This window comes from Muntiacus reevesi, chromosome 1 (assembly GCF_963930625.1).
Source record: "Muntiacus reevesi chromosome 1, mMunRee1.1, whole genome shotgun sequence".
Lineage (NCBI taxonomy): Eukaryota > Metazoa > Chordata > Mammalia > Artiodactyla > Cervidae > Muntiacus > Muntiacus reevesi.
Window position 1 is genome coordinate 111,198,106 of NC_089249.1, and position 21,256 is coordinate 111,219,361.

General features: G+C 35.3%; 1 protein-coding gene across 12 annotated transcripts in view; it reads right to left on the reverse strand.

Annotated features, from left to right (window-relative positions):
• Nucleotides 1-21,234, reverse strand: part of CCDC18 (coiled-coil domain containing 18) — a 99,268-nt gene extending 78,034 nt beyond the window's left edge. For 4 of the 12 annotated variants that reach the window (XM_065908534.1, XM_065908543.1, XM_065908551.1 and 1 more), the window contains exons 1-6: nt 21,054-21,234; nt 18,743-18,878; nt 18,062-18,236; nt 15,526-15,687; nt 11,272-11,378; nt 9,331-9,459 (exon numbers count right to left, since the gene is read on the reverse strand). In XM_065908534.1, the coding sequence (XP_065764606.1) occupies nt 9,331-9,459; nt 11,272-11,378; nt 15,526-15,687; nt 18,062-18,236; nt 18,743-18,876 (707 nt within the window). In that variant the 5' untranslated portion in view covers nt 18,877-18,878; nt 21,054-21,234. Of the gene's footprint in view, nt 1-9,330; nt 9,460-11,271; nt 11,379-15,525; nt 15,688-18,061; nt 18,237-18,742; nt 18,912-19,944; nt 20,021-21,008 lie in introns of those variants that run through there. The other 8 variants (XM_065908490.1, XM_065908498.1, XM_065908505.1 and 5 more) reach the window with 8 other exon arrangements.
• Nucleotides 21,235-21,256: the final 22 nt, after the last annotated feature.

The window sequence follows — 21,256 nt, forward strand, 5'->3', positions numbered from 1 at the left end:
CATGGGATTTTCCAGGCAAGAGTACTGGAGTGGGTTGCCATTTCCTTCTCCACATATATAATCATAAGTAACTATCAAATTTAAGAAATCTAAAATTGATACAATGTTGCTACTCAGTCACTAAGTCTGTCCCATCCTGTGACCCCACTTAATGAAGCATGCCTAGCTTCCCTGTCCTTCCCTATTCCTGGAGTTTGAGTCAGTGATGCCATTCAATCATCTCATATTCTGTTGCCCCTTTCTCTTCCTGCTTTCCCAGAATCAGGGTCTTTTCTAATGAGTTATCTCTTCACATCATGTAGCCAGAGTATTGGAGCTTAAGCTTAAGCATCAGTCCTTCCAATGAATATTCAGATTGATTTCCTTTAGAAATGACTGATTTGATCCCCTTACTGTCCAAGGGACTCAAGAGTCTTCTCTAGCACCACAATTTGAAAGCATCAACTCTTTGGTGCTCAGCCTTCTTTATGGTCCAACTATATATAAATGTTATTAATTATTCCAATAATTTCTTTATGGAATTTTATTTCTTCTGATCCAGGATCACTTATTGCTTTAAGTTATCATGTCTCTCTAGTCTTAACCTGGAACATCTTCTCAGTTTTTCTTAGTCCTTCATAACTCTGACATTTTTCAAGAATAAACAGTTGTTTTACAGAAGACTAAGCTGAGCTTGTCTGATGTTTCCTCATAACTAGTTTCAGGCTATTCATTCTTGAGAGGCACACCACATAACTGGTGATATACCCTTCTCACTATATCACAAATGAAACACATGATGTCAGTTTGTCCAGTACCTAAATCATTGAGTCTGTCATCCTTCGCTCTGATTTGTAATGCCACTTATTACATATCAAGATTCCACTGTATGTGTTTTTGCTTAAGGGTCTTTGTCCTGTATGACTAACCTTTGTTTATACCTATATGGATGTGAGAGTTGGACTGTGAGGAAAGCTGAGCACCGAAAAATTGATGCTTTTGAACTATGGTGTTGGAGAAGACTCTTGAGAGTCCCTTGGACTGTAAGGAGATCCAACCAGTCCATCCTAAAGGAGATCAGTCCTGGGTGCTCATTGGAAGGACTGATGCTGAAGCTGAAACTCCAATACTTTGGCCACCTCATGCGAAGAGTTGACTCATTGGAAAAGACCCTGATGCTGGAAGGGATTGGGGGCAGGAGGAGAAGGGAACGACAGATGATGAGATGGCTGGATGGTATCACCGACTCGATGGGCATGAGTTTGAGTAAACTCCAGGAGTTGATGATGGACAGGGAGGCCTGGCATGCTGCAATTCATGGGGTCGCAAAGAGTCAGATATGACTGAGTGACTGAACTGAACGGAACTGATACCAATATCGAGTTTCCCAGGTGGCACTAGTGGTAAAGACCTTGACTTCCAATGCAGGAAACATAATGAGATAGGGATTCAATTCCTGGATTGGGAAGATCCCCTGGAGGAGGGTATGGCAACCCACTCTAGTATTCTTGCCTGGAGAATCCCATGGACAGTAGCCATGGAGCCTGGAGGGCTATGGTCCATAGGTTCACAAAGAGTCGGACACAACTGAAGTGACTTAGCAAGCACACACATACAAATATCACATTGACTTAATCAGTATAACTTTAGAAGTCTTGCTTATCTATAGACATGTTCTCAGGCTTGGCCTACAGCTTCAAAAGTGCCTTATTTGTTCTTGAACTTTGGTTCTTCCACATGATTTTTAGGGTCAGTTCATTAACTTTTATCAAAATTGTTAGGATACTAGTTGGTGTTGCACTGTAAATATATATTATTGGGGGGAAACTGACACCTTTATGTTAGGTTCCCTTACAGAAAAATGGTATATACCTCATTAGTTAGATCTTAAGACTTTCAAAAAAGTTTTATTATTTTCTCCATTGTATTCTCATTTTAGTCTGATGTTTTGCCATCTGTTGTCTTACTGACCTTATGAAGACTGGCCCTCCCAGCACTAGCCAATTCTCAGTGATTAGTAAACTATGCATGGGGGTGCACCTTTTATATATAAACTAAGCAACCCAGAGCCTACTCTCCATTCCTCTATCTGGCTCTCACACTCCAGGCGAAGCCTCCTGTCCTAATCACCCCAGGACCAATTATCAGACAACTCACGACAGTCTTACATGCCAGCCTATTGATATTATTCATACTAGCCAATCTGAAGGTTGAATACCCAACCTCAACCATTTCTTCCCACAGAAATCACAGTAAAATCTCTTGTTTATGCTTTTCTCCCTACTCCCTCTGCCTTCTAAATAAACTTCATACTTAAACTTCCCTGAATGATCCCCTCTACATGGCATGTCATGTCTCTTATTTCTAGTACTTTGAGTATAAAAACTTCCTTCATGACAGACATTTCCATGTCTGTGTATCTTGCCATACCTGATTAAAACAAATCTTGAGCACATTTTTTTTAATTAAAAATATTTATTTATTTATTTATTTGACTACAACAGGTCTTCATTATGGATGCAGCTTCTTTAGTTGTGGCATCCAACTTCTTGGTTGCAGCATGTGGAGTCTAGTTCCCTGACCAGGGATCAAACTCTGGCCTCCTGCATTGAGGGCATGGAGTGTTAGCCACTGGACCACGAGGGAAGTCCCTTGAGCGCATTTTTAAACTTCCATTAAGACTGTACCTATTCTTCTGTAGATTTTTTTATGTTTAACGTATAGTTTCTATTTTATTTTAATTTTCCATTGGGTAAAGTGCTCATCTTAAGTGAATGAATTTGTATATACATATTGTTTATTCAGCCGCTAAGTCATCTCCAACTCTTTGGGACCCATGGACTATAGCATGCCAGGCTCCTCTGTCTTCCACTATCTCCCAGAGTTTGCTCAAATTCATGTCCAATGAGTCAGTGATGCTATCTAACCATGTTATCTTCTGCCGCCCTCTTCTTTTGCCTTCAATGTTTCCCAGCATCAGGGTTTTCTCCAATGAGTTGACTCTTCAGATCAGGTGGCCAAAGTACTATAGCTTCAGCTAGTCCTTTCAGTGAATATTCAGGTTGATTTTCTTTAGGACTGATTCACAACTCAAAAGCATCAATTCTTCGTATATACATATGTACCCACATAACTAATATCCAGATCAAATACAGAACATTTCCAGCACGCAAAAAGCTCCTATGTGCACCCTCTCAGTCAATACTCTTTATCCAAAAAGGTAAGCACTATCTGAACTTTTAACATCACATTAATTTTGCCTATTCTTGATTTCTTAAGTAAATACAGTATTCTTTTGCATCTGGCTTCCTTTGCTTAACATTATATCTGTTATTTATCTCTGTTGTTAAATAGCTATAGTTGATCTTTTTCACTAATGCATACATTTCATAATGTGAATATATTTATTGATTCTACTATTGATGAACACTTAGTAGTTATGAATACAGCTACTTCTAGCACCCTGGCACATATCTTTTGATAGATATGGGACTTCATTTCTGTTGGAATGGATTCTGGATCATAGGGTGACTTAACATTTAAATTTAGAAGACATTGGTAAACAGTTTTCCAAAGTGGTTCTACCAATTTATGCTCCTACTAGAAATATATTAAAATTTCAGTTGCTCTACAACATTAAAAACTTGAATCTGTAAGTCTTTTTCATTTTAGCTACTGTGAGCCATAATGGAAATGTTTCCTCTCATCATCATCATTTTTTAATTAATTTTTTATTGAAGGATAACTGCTTTACAGAATTTTGCTATTTTCTGTCAAACCTTAACATGAATCAGCCTATATGATATAGGTATACATATATCCCCTCCCTTTTGAAACTCCCTCCTATCTCCCTTCCCACCCCCACCCCTCTAGGTTGATACAGAGTCCATGTTTGAGTTTCCTGAGCCATACAGCAAATTCCCATTGGCTATCTATTTTACATATGGTAATGTGAGTTTCCATGTTACTCTTTCCATATACCTCACCCTCTCCTCCCCACTCCCCATGTCAGTAAGTCTATTCTCTAAGTCTGTTTCTCCACTGTTGTCCTGTAAATAAATTCTTCAGTACCATTTTTCTAGACAAAAGAACTGTACACAGAAAATTATAAGACACTAATGAAAGAAATCAAAGATGACATAAGCAGATGGAGGGATATTCCATGTTCATGGGTAGGAAGAAACAATATTGTGAAAATGACTATACTACCAAACACAATCTACAGATTCAATGGGATCCCTATCAAAATACCAATGGCATTTTTCACAGAACTAGAACAAAAAATTTCACAATTCATATGGAAACACAAAAGACCCTGAATAGCCAGAGTAGTCTTGAGAAAGAAGAATGGAGCTGGAGGAATCAAGCTTTCTTACCCCAGGTTATACTACAAAGCTACAGTCATCAAGACAGTATGGTACTGGCACAAAAACAGAAATATAGACCAATGGAGCAAGATAGAAGGCCCAGAAATAAACCCATGCACCTATGGGTACCTTAGTTTTGACAAAGGAGGCAAGAATATACAATGGGGCAAAGACAGCCTCTTCAATAAATGGTGCTCGGAGAACTGGACAGGTACATGTAAAATAAAATTAGAACACTTCCTAACACCACACACAAAGATAAACTCAAGGTGGATTAAAGACTTACATGTAGGACCAGAAACTATAAAACTCTTAGAGGAAAACACAGGCAGAACACTCAATGACATAAAGCAAGATACTCTATGACCCATCTCCTAGAGTAACAGAAATAAAAACAAAAGTAAACAAGTGCGACCTGATTAAACTTAAAAAAGCTTTTGCACAGCAAAGGAAACTATAAGCAAGATGAAAAGACAACCCTCAGAATGGGAGAAAATAATAGCAAATGAAACAACTGACAAAGGATTAACTCTCAAAATATACAAGCAGCTCATACAACTCAATACCAGAAAAACAAACAACCCAATCAAAAAGTCGGAAAAAGACCTAAACAGACATTTCTCCAAAGAAGAAATACAGACGGCTAACACATGAAAAGACGCTCAACATCGCTCATTATTAGAGAAATGCAAATCAAAACTACAATGAGGTATCACCTCATACCGGTCAGAATGGCCCTTATCAAAAAGTCTACAAACAATAAATGCTGAAGAGGGTGTGGAGAAAAGGGTATGCTCTTGCACTCTTGGTGGGAATGTAAATTGATACAGCCACTATGGAAGACGGTATGGAAAGTCCTTAAAAAACTAGGAATAAAACTACCATATGACCCAGCAACTCCACTCCTGGGCATATACCCTGAGGAAACCAAAATTGAAAGAGATATATGTATCCCATTGTTCACTGCAGCACTATTTACAATAGCTAGAACATGGGAGCAACCTAGATGTCCAGTGACAGCTGAATGGATAAAGAAGTTGTGGTGCATATACACAATGGAATATTACTCAGCCATAAAAAGGAATGCATTTGAGTCAGTTCTAATGAGGTGGATGAACCCAGAACCTATTATACAGAGTGAAGTGAGTCAGAAAGAGAAAGATAAATACCGTATTCTAACACATATATACAGAATCATCATCATCATTTTGAAAATTTTATTTCTTGTGGGGAAATTTCTAACAATTGATTCAATACCTTTAATGGTTAAAAAACTAAGGTTTTCAATTTATTCTTAAGTTAGTTTTGTTAAACTTTATTTTGTTGGAAAATCATTTATTTAGTTTAAGTTTTCAAATGTATTATCCTAAAACGGTTCACAGTATTGGTCTTATTTCTTAAAACACAGCTAAATTTGTAATTTACAGGATCCTTTTCAATTCCAATATTGGTTTTTGTGGATTAATTTTCTCCTGGATCAATCTTATGTAATGCCCATTATCTTGGTCACCGTGGAGGGAAAGAAAACATCTGGGTTTTGGGGATTCTCTATTGTTTCATTGTTTTTCTATTTATCCATTTCACCCTTTATTATTTAAATACTTATATTTTTCTTTTGATGTGCTTTATGTCCTTTTCCTGACTATATAAATTGAATATTTTAGTTCATTCATATACTAATTTTAATACATGCACAGGAGACTAAAAATTTTCTTTTAAGAATATCTTTGGCTACAGCCCACAAGCTGCAATATGAAACATTTTTAATATCAGTTCTAAGTCTTCCAATTTTCATCATAATGTCTTCAATGATCCACGAGTAGTGAGAAGGCTTATTTTACATTTTCAAACTACATGGTTTTCAGGGAGGGAGGACCGTGGTGGGGCGTAGGGCTGTCATACATAATTTAATTATACTATGTTCTGAGAGGATGATATGTATGACATAAACATTTTTATCTTTGTTAAAATTCATGTTTTCTGGCAGAATAAGGTAACAAAGTATAAATATTCTAGGAGTGTCTAAAAGAATGTGCACTCTCAAATGGTTGGCTACAGGATTCCATACATACATCCATTAGATTAATAGTCACTCAACTCTTCAGTTTCTTACTTTTTTGTTGCTTAATCTAACAATTCTAGTAAATCCGTAAAAGTGTTCCCTGTGTGATTACAGATTTGTTCACTTCTACTTGAAATTTTGTTATTTTCTTTATGTACTTTGGGACAAGATTATTAGATATGTTTAGAATCTTTATAGCTTCCTGCTAAAGTGTTATCTAAACATTACATATATATATATATACACGTGTGTGTGTGTGTGCTTAGTCACTTCAGTCGTGTCCAACTCTCTGTGACCCCATGGACCATGGCCAGCCAGGCTCCTGTCCATGGGACTCTCCAGGCAAGAATACTAGAGTTGGGAGGGGGGATTGGGATGGGGAATATATGTAAATTCATGGCTGATTCATGTCAATGTATGGCAAAAACCACTACAATATCGTAAAGTAATTAGCCTCCAACTAATAAAAGTAAATGGAAAAAAAAAAAAAAGAATACTAGAGTGGGTTGCCATTTCCTTCTCCAGTGATAAAGTATGAAGTGAGTGAAGTGAAGTCACTCAGTCGTGTCCGACTCTTTGTGACCCCATGGACTGCAGCCTACCAGGCTCCTCCGTCCATGGGATTCTCCAGGCAAGAGTACTGGAGTGGGTTGCCATTTCTTCCTCCATATATATACATATATATATATATATATATATATAAATACAAAAGAGTTCTTTTTAACTCTAGTAATGCTTGTTGCACTTAAATCTATTCTGTGATACTAATATAACTATTTTGTTTTCTCCCTAAAACATTTATTTTCATCCCTTTGCATTCATCTTTTCTGTGTCCTTATGTGTTTTTTTAAAAAATATAAAATGTTGCATTTAATTTCTGCTATACAGCAAAGTGACTCAGTTATACATATATATATTCTTTTTTCATATTCTTTTCCATTATGGTTTAATCACAGGATATTCAATATAGCTTCCTGTCCTATACAGCAGGACCTTGTTACTTATTCTGTGTCTTTATGTTTTAAGCATATCTCTTATAAACTGTATAAGGCTAAACAATCTCTGCCTTACACTGGCTTTTTAATCCATTACGATTAATCTCTACCCTCAAAAGTCTTTGCAAAGGTTTTGATATTTCAACTTGAGAATGCCAATATTCATTCTAGTTCTTCAAAAAGTTCCAAGAGTCTTCATATCACATCTCTACCTAAAAATCTGAATTGATGATTTATGCTCCCTAGGTTAAAATACAAATCCTATGGCATAAAACACAAAGCCATTTACAGTCTGGACCAAGTCTGTCTTTTTCCTTACATCCTACTATAATCTGTTCATTTATAAGTACACAAAATTCCTAGCATTCTTCAGAAAAGATGTTCTTTTGTATTTCTCTGCCTTTGCACATGTTGTCCAGAACGCATGCATCCCTACTTATCCACCTTATGACAGCAAAGTCAATACCCTAACCCTGGACTTCCCTGGTACACCAGTGGATAAGAATCCGCTTTGCAACGTGGGGGACACAGGTTTGACTGATCACTGGTCCAGGAAGATTTCACATGCTGGGGAGTACCTGGGCCTCTGAGCCACAATTACTGAAGCCCATGCACACAGAGCCTGTTCTCCACAATAAGAGAAGGCACCACAATGAGAAGCTTACGCACCACAACTAGAGAGCAGCCAGCCCCTCTCTCTCCAAAAAGAGAAAGCCTGTGTGAGCAACGAAGAACCAGTACAACCAAAAACAAAAAAAAATCCCCTTCCATAAAAAATCATCTCTATCTTAAGTTCTACAGAGAACCAGTTACTCTTTCTGTACTTTTTCTTAGCTATATTATAAGGTTAGTCTTCATGTATTATCTTGTTAAATATCTACATACAAAAAGTTCATCTGAGTAAGTAAAGTCTGATTTTCAGAATATTTGACCACATGGTTTATATTTACAACAGCTACATTGGTTAGTGTTTATTATTTATGAAGCACCTTACAGTTCTTCTTTCACTTATCCTTCACATCAAGACAATATCATCTTGACTTAATATTAACAAACTGAGGTTCAAGAAGGTTAAATAGTTTCTTCAAGGTAACAAAGTCATTGAGGGTCATTGAGGCTGGTTTGACTCCAAAACCTAAACATTTTCACTGAGTAATAATGCCTACCAAATATATACTGTAACTTGAACTATACTAACCAAACACTGCTGAGAAAATATTCTTCCAAACTCATTTTAATGAAAAAACAACATAGATAGGTTTTGAGCAGTTTTTAGAAATTTAAATGCACATGCAAACGAATATTTATCTATTTATGACAACTTTTCAAAAACACTTTCTTCATAACATTACTTATATCATAGGATGAAATTTTAAAACATATTTTGTTGCCAAAGATGATAAATATGCAGATTATGATTTTACCCTGTGTAAAAACTGTTACAATGACATTATATGGTAAAATCTCATTAAACTAAAAAGCTTTTATCTTTATTAGTATAAAAGTTAATTAACATTCAAAGTTAATAATTATGTGGTCAGTTATCTAGAAAACTTTATCTTAAGATACGGCTTTAAAAAAAAGACATGGCTTATACAGAATAGATATTTTCACATTACTTATCTATTTCTAAAGGAAGACCAAACCACTTTCTTATGAATTTTATTTAAGAAATATGTAAATGCCATTTCATTGATAGTCATTATCAGGCTTTAAGGAATTAATCCCAATTCAAAATGCCAATAACATATAAAGTCTACTCATGAAAATTTTCATCAAAAATTTTTAAAGGACAAAAAACATTATATTTTCCACTGACAAATTTCTGAAATTTTTTTTACTTCAGAAACTATGCAGAATTTTAAATAGGTACTATATTCTTTGTTTTTCCCCTAGAAATACAATTATTTCCTTTAAAAACACATACCTCTTTCCTTGTTTACTTTGTTCAAGTAAGTCCACCTTCAACCTTATACATTCCTCTTGGGACTTCTGCAAACTCTGTTCTTTTTCAATTACCATTTTCTGACTCTGCTCTAATTTATCTTCTGCCTCTCTATAAAATAAAGATACTTTTAAAGGCTGTTGAAGAGATTATTTCAGGTATGCAAGAACAGTTCAACGTCAGGAATTCCATTATTTTAAATCACTGAGTTAAGAGAAACAAATATTTAACATGAGGCAGAGTAAAGGCTTATACATCACTAGTGTACTATGAGGTTTAACAAGGAATAAAAGGATGCTGCCATCAAATGATAAATGTATCTGAAATAAAAGCTGATATCCTATTTGATGATACCTAGAAGCATTAGGTATATTTCAGAAGATAAGGATGACTATTATCACCACCATATCCAATGATTTTTCTGACACTGCAAAAAGCAAAAATGAAAAAGTACCAAGTATAAATTTCAGAAAAGAAAAGGCAAAATTCTTTTTTTGCTGATAATATCATTAGCTACCTGGAAAATCCCTGGAGATATAATTATAGTATTATACAAAAAGCAGTAGCCTTCCTATATACTATCAATGAACAGAATGAGAACAAATTGGGAATTGCCAGGCAGTTCAGTGGTTGGGACTCTGCACTCTCATTCCCAAGGGCCTGAGTTCAATCCCAGGTCAGGGAACTAAGATCTCACATGCCACATGGCTAAAAAAAAAAAAAAAAAAGAACAAATTCACAACAACCAAAATATAAAATACCTAGGAATAAACATAATACATGTATTTCTAAGAAAATTACAAAATTCTGATGGTCATGAGATATGATTTTAGTGTGCATCAGAATCATCTATAGGACTTGTTAAAACATAGACTGCTGGGTCCCAACTCCCAGAGTCTGTGATTCAGAAAGTCTGAGACCAGAACTGAGATTTGCATTTCTTACATGTTTCCAGATTATGCTCATACTGCTGGTCCCAGAATTAATCTTTGAGAATCACTAAAATGGAACAATATGCTATTTAATATGCATGTATTTCTCATGTATTCAAAGCAGAAAAAGACAAATTATAAAGCACCTGATTCCTTGTATTTCTTTGAATTCCCATCAAAGAAGCGAGCATAACTACATGGGACAATAACCAAACTAGTTCATATTAATGAAAACATATAATTAAATATCTCAGCTTATATTTAGTCTTTTTTAGCTGCCATACAACTGCATGTATCCTACAGTGAAAAATTATGATAAATTGAAAACAGATTCATCAAGTTCTGAGAGAGTCTATCTGTGTGTGCATGCTAAGTCACTTCAGTCATGTCTGACTCTTCGCAAACCCATGGGGTATAGCCTGCCAGGCTTCTCCGTCCATGGGATTTTCCAGGCATGAATACTGAAGTGGGTTGCCATTTCCTTCTCCAGGGATCTTCCTGATGCAGGGATTGAACCTGGGTCTCCTGCATTGCAGGCAGACTCTTTACCATCTAAGTCACCAGGGAAGCCTGGGTGGGGGTCAAAATTTAACAAGATATGTCAAAAATAAAAGTTGAAAATAAGTATTTGAAAGCCGTAAGTGGGCTTCTCAGGTGGCTCAGTGGTCAAGAATCCACCCGCAATGCAAGAAACACAGGTTTGATCCCTGTGTGGGGAAGATCCCCTGGGGAAGCAAACAGCAACATACTCCAGTACCCTTGCCTGGGAAATCCCATGGACAGAGGAGCCTGGTGGGTTATAGTTCATGGCGTTGCAGAGTCAGACAGGACTTAGCGACTAAACAACAACATGAGATTTCATATGATAAAAACAGACATTGTTAGCAACTTCCCAGGTGAAAATATGGATGAGATTCACACACTCACATGATGTTACATTCTAATCAATGAAATGTGTTTTTTTAAAAAAAAAAAAAGCTGTAAATCTTACCTCAAAACTTTATCTTGGGCTGAAACTTCTGCTTCCAAATTTATAATCTGTTCTTCTAAGATTGGTACATTGGCTGCCTGTTTTTGAGCAGATTCAAGCATAGAAACCTAAAACAAAAAACAACTTTCAGAGCACTGTCTTTACAAAATAAATTAATCTATTTGCTCCTTAGTTTCTCTTACCATCTGATGGAAATTCAATAGAACTCCCCAATCAACCTTCAATTATGAAACTCATCTTGTCTATCAACTTACATGGGCATGTCATCATCACAAGCCAGTCTCATGTAAGATCCTCCCATTATCCTCAACTTAGTATCATAACTGGTTAACTACTTAGGGAAAAGAGAAACTCTACTGACACTAACTAAAAAGATTAATTTCACATAAATCAGAAAATTAAGTGTCAAAGATCGAATCATTTAAAATTACGTAAAAATACTTATTGACTCTTTTTAAAGCCTAAATTTAGAAAACATGATTATAGAGAAAATCTAGAAAATACGACTTGGACTATGAAGAGTGCAAGATGATGGAAATCAACAACCTAAATGGTGTCTGGAAAAGAACACTAAATATCCCCAGAAAAAGGAAGCATGAGTTATATAGTGCAAGACAGGGGTGAGATCTAGAAAAGGAAACTGGGAACATAGTTCAAGATCTCTTTGATAAGTCCCTCCTTTTCTCATGCTCAGAACACCAGGAGTCAAGAGTCACCAAGAGCCTTCCACTTAAGAAGAGAGACAGACAGTTTACGAATCTGGAGAAACGGAACAGGAAACATTTGGGACTCTTGAAACATTTTGTGGAATGATGAGCGGAGATGAGGTAGAGTTAAAAAACAAAGAGATCAATACAGAACAGTCAGTTTCTAGCCTCCTATCCCACCTCATCTGAGGCTACCTCACAGGTAAGAAATCAAAGGATTCTTTGCTGCAGAAACTCAAGAATTTCAAAGTAAAAGACCTCATATATGAATACTGAATGGGAGAAGGGACATGGCTCCCAACAAAAGAGCCACCTCCTCAACCATTACCAACAAATGAAGCTCAGTGGACAACAAATCTCAACTTTGCAGAGAGAGTTTCCAAACAGCATTTAAGTGCCTTCTCTTAGATAGAAACAGCCAGAACACCAACATCTGAGAGGTCAAAACAAAAGTTAAAAGCAATTGGCAGAAGCAAGGCAAATACATACATACACACACACACACACAAATCATTGAGAGAGCAATGAGAGGATACTGCAAATACAAAACAATTAGAGAACATGAAAAGTTATAGAAAATGAAAAATTATGACAGTCAAAATAAAAGATTCAATAGGATGACAACATTGAGGAAATCTCTGAAAAAGTATCACAGGAAGACAAAGAGATGGAAAATACCAGGCAAAAACTTCAAAGATTTAAAGGACCAATCATGTTAGGAAAGACAGAAGAAAGAAAACAAAGGGAAGGAAATAATCAAGATTACATAAGAAAAATTTCAGGACACAAGGTTTCAACCAGAAGAATCTTTACGTAACCAGTACAATAAATACCAAAGGCCTACTCAAAGATAAATCACTATGAAATTTTAAAACACCGTGGAAAGAAGGAAAATACTAAAAGCTACCATAAATGGAAAAGCAAATGAAAAATATACTCTTTGCAACCCCATCTGCCTACCATACTCCTCCATCCATGGGGTTTTCCAGGCAAGAGTACTGGAGTGGGTTGCCATTCCTTCTCCAGAGGATCTTCCTGACCCAGGGACCGAACCTGGATCTCCCGCTTTGTAGGCAGACACTTTACCATCTGAGCCACCAGGGAAATCCTATTATATGCTAGGAAATGTAATTCACAATGGAATTAAACATTCCAGACATACACTAGAGGATATAAGACAAGAAAGCAGTGTCCTACAACCTCTGAAGGAAAATAATTTTCATTCTAAAATTCAATCAAGTGTTGGGGAGAAATTAAGACATTTCAAACAGGCAAGGAAGCTACTGGAAAACATGCTTCAACTAAAGAAAGAGTAAACCAAAACAGTCAACATGAGATCTGGGAAACCATAGACCCAACCTGGAAGAACATCAAAGAGAAGTCCCAGGAAGACAGCTGGACAGCAGGCCTGAAGGGTAGCCCAGAAAGGACAAGATATCAAGCTCCAGAACTATAACGGCTATACAAACTTTGCTAAAAGGTAAATTATGAATATGTTGTCCAGTACAAAGGGGAATTTCAGCAAAAGATTTCCAAAAGCGGCACATATGCAACATCAAAGCTGAGACCTGCCCTGGAAAAGGCAACCTCCCTAAAAAATATTTTATTAAGCAATTTAGAAAATGCTGAGATGGGGGACTTTCCTGGTGATCCAACAGTTAAGAATCTACCTTCCAATGCAGGGTACACAGGTTCGAATTCTGATCGGGGAACCAAGATTCCACATGCTGTGAGGCAACTAAGCCCACATGCCACATGTGGAGAGCCCAAGCGCCAGAACTACTGAGCCCATGCTCTTCAGACAAGAGAAGGACACCCCAATGGAGATCCAGCATCACCAAAATGAAATAAAATAAAATTCAATAAGCCAAAATACCCCAGTTCTTACAAAAAAGAAAAACTGAGAAGTACATAAAATACAAATATCTTACTGCCATTGGTGTATTATATGCTCAAAGGAACAAAATGTTAATAGTTTAGTAGTTATTAGTAAAACTCTTTTAATATCTCTAAAACTTCAAATAATTAAGCCTCTATTACTTTAAAAAGAATCTATAGGGGACTAAAAAATTAAAATATAATAAACAGACACATCAAAAGAAATGGTAAATGCACTGAGAAGGTAAATCTCATGAGAAATCAAGAAAAACAAGATATTTTTGCCTCAAAGAAATTAAAAAGTATAGTTTTTTTGTGTTTTTTTTTTAATCAGTAGACTATTGAATGTAGAGAGAGTGCAGTAAATGCCTGAAAAAACTCTTTCTGTGTGATTTGACCATTCTGGAAATCGACCCCAGAAATAATCCCAAACACCAAAAGTTTTATGTTCACTACAGCATTTTTCTCCTTAAGCACAATAGTGTACTTTGTTTTGTTTGAAAAGAACAAAAGAAAAATAAAGACCTCCCATAACTGTACTACTTAAAACAATTATGTCTAAAAAACAGTCAAAGTCTCACTATGATGCTCTAATAGTTCCCAGAGTTATAGCACAGCCTTTCTTTCCTTATATACATTATATGTATATATATATACATGTACTAAAATATAAACATAGAGACAAATAGGCTCATTTTATAAAAAACAAAACAGATTAGTTACTGTGTGTTTGTTTCTGCCACTAAATATTTCAGGTAAGTTTCTGAGTGCTGACTGTACAGATACCACTCTAAGTGCCTCTATAAATATCATCTAAACTTTACAAAGTCCCATGAAAGTAAAAAACTGTGCATTTTAGTATTCATATATAGATATGTTTTAGTATTGATATATTAATATATTGTAATACTGATACACTGATATATGCTTTTACCTTAAGTAACAGAAGTAAGCTTGGTAGCAATTAATTATTTGTATGCATATATATATATATAAGTATATATATGCATTTACCATGCCTCTATTACTGAACTCTTTTGTTTCTTCTAATTTTTTCGTACAATATCAATCATACTGAAAAATAAAGGAAACCACTTAAACAGGAGAGTTATTAAGTTATGGTATACTCACATAAGAAAACATTAATGCTACCATAAAAAATGGTTGTTGGAAAAGCTAAGTAAATGCACCAAAAAATGCTTAGACTATATAAGAAGTATAAAACACAGGAAAAAACAAAACTATTCAAATGTGTAATATTCAATTATATGATAAACCAATAAAGTAGTTTCTAGATGGTGGAAACTGGGTTATCTTTCTCCCTTTTCTTTTTTCTATTTTTGAAGTTTTCAACAATGAGGATGTATTATTTTAAAGAGGAAGATAAGTAAGCTATATATTTTCTTTGTACAAAAAGCAAAACCACACAAATTGGTAATCTTAAGAATTTTAAGAAGCTCTGACTTATCCAAATGCATAGATTATACTAGTTCCTCTAAATAATTTTCAAATATTAAATTCATATAAAATTGATTCTATAATAGGTTGATATATTACACTAAAAATCATTATATATAACACATTAAGGTAATACAAGGAATATTTTTCCAATTACAAATCTTAAGATGATTCTTTTCTGTTGGCATAGTCACCATATCAAGAAACATACTTTTGCTCTTGACTGTGTCAATTCAAAGTGGACAGATTCTATTTTAGTCATTAAAGAATGATTCTGTGAAACTAAACAGGCATTCTGTTGCCTAAGTTTATTAAGTTTCTCTCGAAGACTTCTGATTTCCTGATCCACAGGGGTAGAAGATGAAAAAGACATCTAAAAAATGAAAAAGAACAATCTATTTTGAATTACTTCACTAAGTATTATATATAATACAATGAACAATTATCAATAAAATGATTAAGTAGCTCAGAAAAATAGGTGAAGATACTTAGTGTTGGTGAAGATACGTGAGACAATCAGCACTCTCTCCTCAGCAGATGGTGAACAAGTAAGTAAATACATTTGGCTTGTAAAACAGTGGTACACTTTGGAAAACTTGGTATCATCCAGTAAAGTTGAACACGCTAAGACTCAACAGTATTACTCCTGTGTATAAATCTGATAGAAACTTTTGTACTTTTGTACCTGAAGATTATATAAAAATGGTAAGAACTGAAATGCCCACAAACAATAAAATAGATAAATTATTCTTTGCATGCTCAGTTACTTCAGCTGAATCCTACTCTTTGCAACCCTATGATCTGTAACCCGCCAGGCTCTTCTGTCCATGGGATTCTCCAGGCAAGGATACTGGAGTGGGTTGCCATGCCCTGCTCCAGGGGATCCTCCCAACCCAAGGATGGAACTCATGTCTCCTGCGGCTTCTGCACTGCAGGCAGATTCTTTACTACTGAGCCACTGTTAACTGTACATATACTTCAATTATACTTTTTTGAATATATATTTTATAATAAAGTATTTTAATTTTCATTAGTTGAGGTTTCCAAAACATGATTTAATTTTATTTTTTGAATAAGTAATGTATTTATATAATTCAAAAGTCAGAACTATATAAAAAAAGAATACATACAGAAGTATCATTCCCATGTTTAGTAAATAGGTAACCATCTTTACAAATTTCTTACTTACAAATTTTTGTATAACACAAATTAGACAGCCAAAAAACAGGAAACTCCTTCTATAGGCGAGTCATTAATTAAGTTAGGATCTTAAATCTAGTCTCCTAGTGCTTCCATATACATACACAAACAATACAAATTACCCATCCCCCACGACAGCTTTTATGCAAAACTACAATAGTAAATATGGTTTTTCACTTCAACAATACATCCTGGCAAACTCTCCACAATCAATTTAGTGAGAAACTCCTTTTATCTTTTTACCCGCTTAACTGCAGTATTCATTGCGTATTTATTCAACCAATACCCTATTACTGGACAACTGAGCTATTTCTAGTCTTTTGTTATGACAAACAAGGCCTCATTTTATACTTATGCAGGTAGCTTTCCAGAAATAGGATTTCCAAGTTAAAGGTAAACGAATTTGTGGTTTTGGTAAATACTACCAAATGTCTTTCCACTGAGATTATGTCACTTTGCATTTCTACCAGCAAGGCATGAGAATGCCTATTTCCCCCTAATATCACCCACAAAATACAGTGCCAAACTCAGGATGTTTAATAATCTGGTAGTGAATTTCTCTTTTTATGACTGAGATTGAACTCTTTTTATTTGTTTTAATTTCCTTTCCCATTCATGCCTTTTGCATATATTTCCACTGGTTTGATGATTTTTCCTTATTTCTAGGAGCTCTTATTATTAAAGAGCTTTCATTTGTCTTTAATAGACATCATCAGTAGTTTTCCCCTTTCAATTTGTCATGTAACTTTTGATTTTGCTTAGGGTAAAACACAATGATTTCAATGAAGGCATATATACAATAAAAAGTCAGCAATTTGAATTAGGATACACATCAAATTTTTCAAAATTACATAAAATTGTAGACAGGGAATTTGAAATCATTTTCTAAAACGCAGGCTCAGATGGCTTCATCAAGCAGCTTCCTTACTAAAAGAAAATCTCTCAACTGCTAGCTTTCTTAAGTGGGAAGAGCAAATTTCTATCAAAAAAGTTTATGATGTATATATGCAACCATATGTATATATGCATGCGGGCAGTGGGGTAATAAAAAATGGGAGGAAGATAGAGGAAAAGGAGATAAAAGGGTTGAGTAAGAAAGAGGAGTACACATAGTAAGATAGAGAATACAAGTGAATAAAAAAGAGGAAGAAAGAGTGAGTTTCAGACCAGGACAGATGTCTAACATCATCCACAAAATTTAGATATAATGAATGGAGCACCTGACCCAGGCTAAACAGCAATATACTTCAACCACTTAATAAGCCATGATTACCTATTACGTACATGGTATGGTACTAAAATCAAGGGGGTTACAGAGAAAACAAGATATTTAATTGCAAATAAATACAGAAGTTTTAAAATAGAGTAATACATCACAATAGCTACTCTCTTATAGACCACTTAAATTCAAAGAGTCTTTATTAGCACTATAGTAAAAGACTATGGAAAACATAAATTAGGCATTTGAAGAAAAAACTCAGAGAAAAAGTATTTTAAATAAACAGGTCTAAAACTACTTCTAAGTAGGCAGGTCTAAAAATGATAACCTTATCTCTTGGCTTTTTTTGAAAATCAGTACCACTATTGGGCATTTTACAAACTCTTTTATGAGATGAGTAATTCAAAAGTCCGAGATGGCTAGGGTGAGAAAGATCTTCCAAAATGAGTCTTTCAGACCTTGAGAGATTAGGAGCATAATCAGAATTTTCACTTGGACTAACACTAGAAAAAAAAGAAAAAATACATTTTAGTTCTTGGATACTTTTAAGTATTTACTCTAAATTTCTACATATTAAGTAAGAAAATAGATAAGCACCTGAAATATTGCTGGAAATCAGATTCCAGAAAGGAACTTGAGGCATTTCAATAAAATTTTCAATAAACCATAATTAGTTTTAAAACTAGCAATCTATGTTTCTGGAGCCTCTATGCTAGAGTTACTTAAGATTCAAAAAACAGTCATAATAAAAGATTAGTTAAGCTTACACATATATTTTATACTGAGTCCTAATATATTAAAGGTCTTAATTTATAAATACTTCTATAATAGTTCTGTTCCTCTTTCTAAACCGAAAGTTATATTCAAAATCATTATTTTTTAAATTATGGAGCATTATTCCCTATTCTGGACACACAAGAAACACAACAAACAATAATGATATTCAAAAATTTTACATTCATCAGTTAAAGTCCTAGTTAGAATTCTATACATAATTTTACTCACTCACCTAGATAACTCTTCCCCTAAGTTCTGCAAACTCCATTCTGTTATCTTCAGTTCATGTCTTAAGGAAGCAACATTTGCCAGCAAACTTTCTTCTTCATTATCTTTATTATAGAAGTCTGATGAACTAGATTCCATTTCTTAAAAAAAGAAATGAATTTCTTGTACCTTGCCTGAAAAAATCTGTGATGTCAGTCAAAATTCTCTCACACTAATAAATCTTAACTCGAGTTATTATTTTTCTATTTCAAATGTTGTGAAATCTTTCATGGTAATTTACAACAAAGCAAAACAGCCAGCAATAATCCATTTCTCTGTAGTGTAAAGCCATAATGGAAAGTTCAACAAAATTTCAATGAATCAATTCTTCATTTAAGTCAGGGACTACTTATTACAATTCCCCTTTTCTAACCATCTTCAATCTTTCTAACAAGTGTGTAAACTGTTTTTATTTCATGTTAAAGATGAAGAAACTAAGAATGAGCCAAATAACTTGCTTGCATGAGCGCATGCTCAGTCACGTCTGACTCTTTCCAACCCCATGGACTGTAGGCCGCCAGGTTCCTCTGTTTGTGGACTTTTCCAGACAAAGTGGGTTGTCTGGAAGTGGGTTGCCATCTCCTACTCCAAATAACTAAAAGGTCACACAAACTGTAAATGGTGGAACCAGGATTTGAACCTAGGCCATCATGATGCAAAGATCTTTTAATTATGTCACACTGCAGTTTTCTTATTATAAATTAATTTCAATATGAAGTGTTTGAATTTGGTCATGTTACAAGCTCTGAACATCTGACAAAATTGGTATCATAACATTCATATCTTCCTAAAGGTAATTTATTACCAAATAAAGGTTATCCCCTTCTATTCACCATGGCGATAAAATTTAAAATGGTATGCTAACACTCACATAACAACCACAGAGATCAAAATGACATTTAGCAGGTTAACTCACAAAAATAAATAAGAAAAGTTTTTGTTTCTTCAACTGATGGGTATCTCAAGGGTTGTGAAATTCTCTACTAAGTAGCTCTTTGCACATTAAAGAATCATAAATACATTTTATTGCTAACAATTAATATTCATAATTATTGTGTACTAAGACATGTTATTAATAATACAACTTAAATGAAAGCTTTATAATCTCTACTACTCCATCTTCCTGAATAATCTGTAAATTACATTCCTCTTTCAGATCCCATTTACCTTTGTCATTGAAGCTTCTCTTTGATCATCCTTCTAGAATTCTGACGACATCTCAACCTCCAAAAGGTTAGGAGTCCTGTGTATTATAGTCAGGACTGTAAGGCACTTATAGTAACCCAATATTTTCAGTGACTAAATGATGATTCCAAAACTGTCCTTCCTTCCCCTCACCTAGCTAAAATAACAAATTTACTCCACGCTCAAAATTTCTCAGATGTAGGAAGATTAAAAAGAAAACTTTCATCTTACTGGAATAAACAGTGGCACGAAATTATATAACATACAATGGAACCTTAGTAAAGAAAATATTTCTTTCCTCTTTCCTCTTTTGTTTCCAAAAATTTGTTTCTGCTTAAATGAGAAAACTATCAAACAAAAGTCAATGGCTCAGGTCCCCACTGTTTTTTTCTAACAACTCTAGTTACCTACAGGATGGTGAAGGCTTGAAGAAGGGTAAAGAAAATTTGGGCAAATTCTAACACGCCATTTTGTTTCAACTAAATCAGGTTTATGTAAATTTTAACCCAAGAATTCTCTCACCCTTCTAAAGGATCAATGAAAACGTTTGATATGCAAATATATTTTCATTTTTCTAGTGGGCCATTTAATATCCTCAAATAAAGATTTCTCCTCCCTTCAACTTAGTTATAAAAGTCTAGATTCATCGCCTGTACATACGTGGAAAAGCACATCATGCTTCTTACAGGCCCTGACATCATTGGGCCTTAATTACAATGAGTTTGCAGGTATACACAGGCACACACATCACACCGAAGAATAAGTGTTCATTATACTCGCTGTATGTAAAAAAGATGGGCTGTAGTCGAAAAGGATTCCGCATTTTGGAAGGCCATTCAAGGCTTTATATAGTACTGTTCTGTATCAAGAATGCTCAATTTGACAGAATTGGTCCTTAGTGCATCTGGAAACAGTGGAGGAAAACATGAACAACTTCCTTCCCGATTTTTCTTCTACTAAAATACGACCCTGCAGAGCAGCGTGAGCAGCCAGGACGAGGACTAGATTAAACGCATCTGAGGGAACTGAGAGGGAAAGACCTGTACCTCCTCAGGTAGGCCAGTTTCCACCCTCCAGGGGCAGTCGCTCACCACAAGTCGTAGCTGTGAGAGAGACCCACCGACGACAGCGCACGCCGCGCTCTCCTTCGCGTTCGGAAACCTGCGACCCTCTCCCCGGCCCCAAGCGCGGAACGCCAGACACACTATGGGAAACCAGAGAATCCCGGTTGAGCCGAGTTCGAACTGCCGCGGGAACCGTTGGGAACGCACCTCCCCAACCGCAGCCCAGCCCC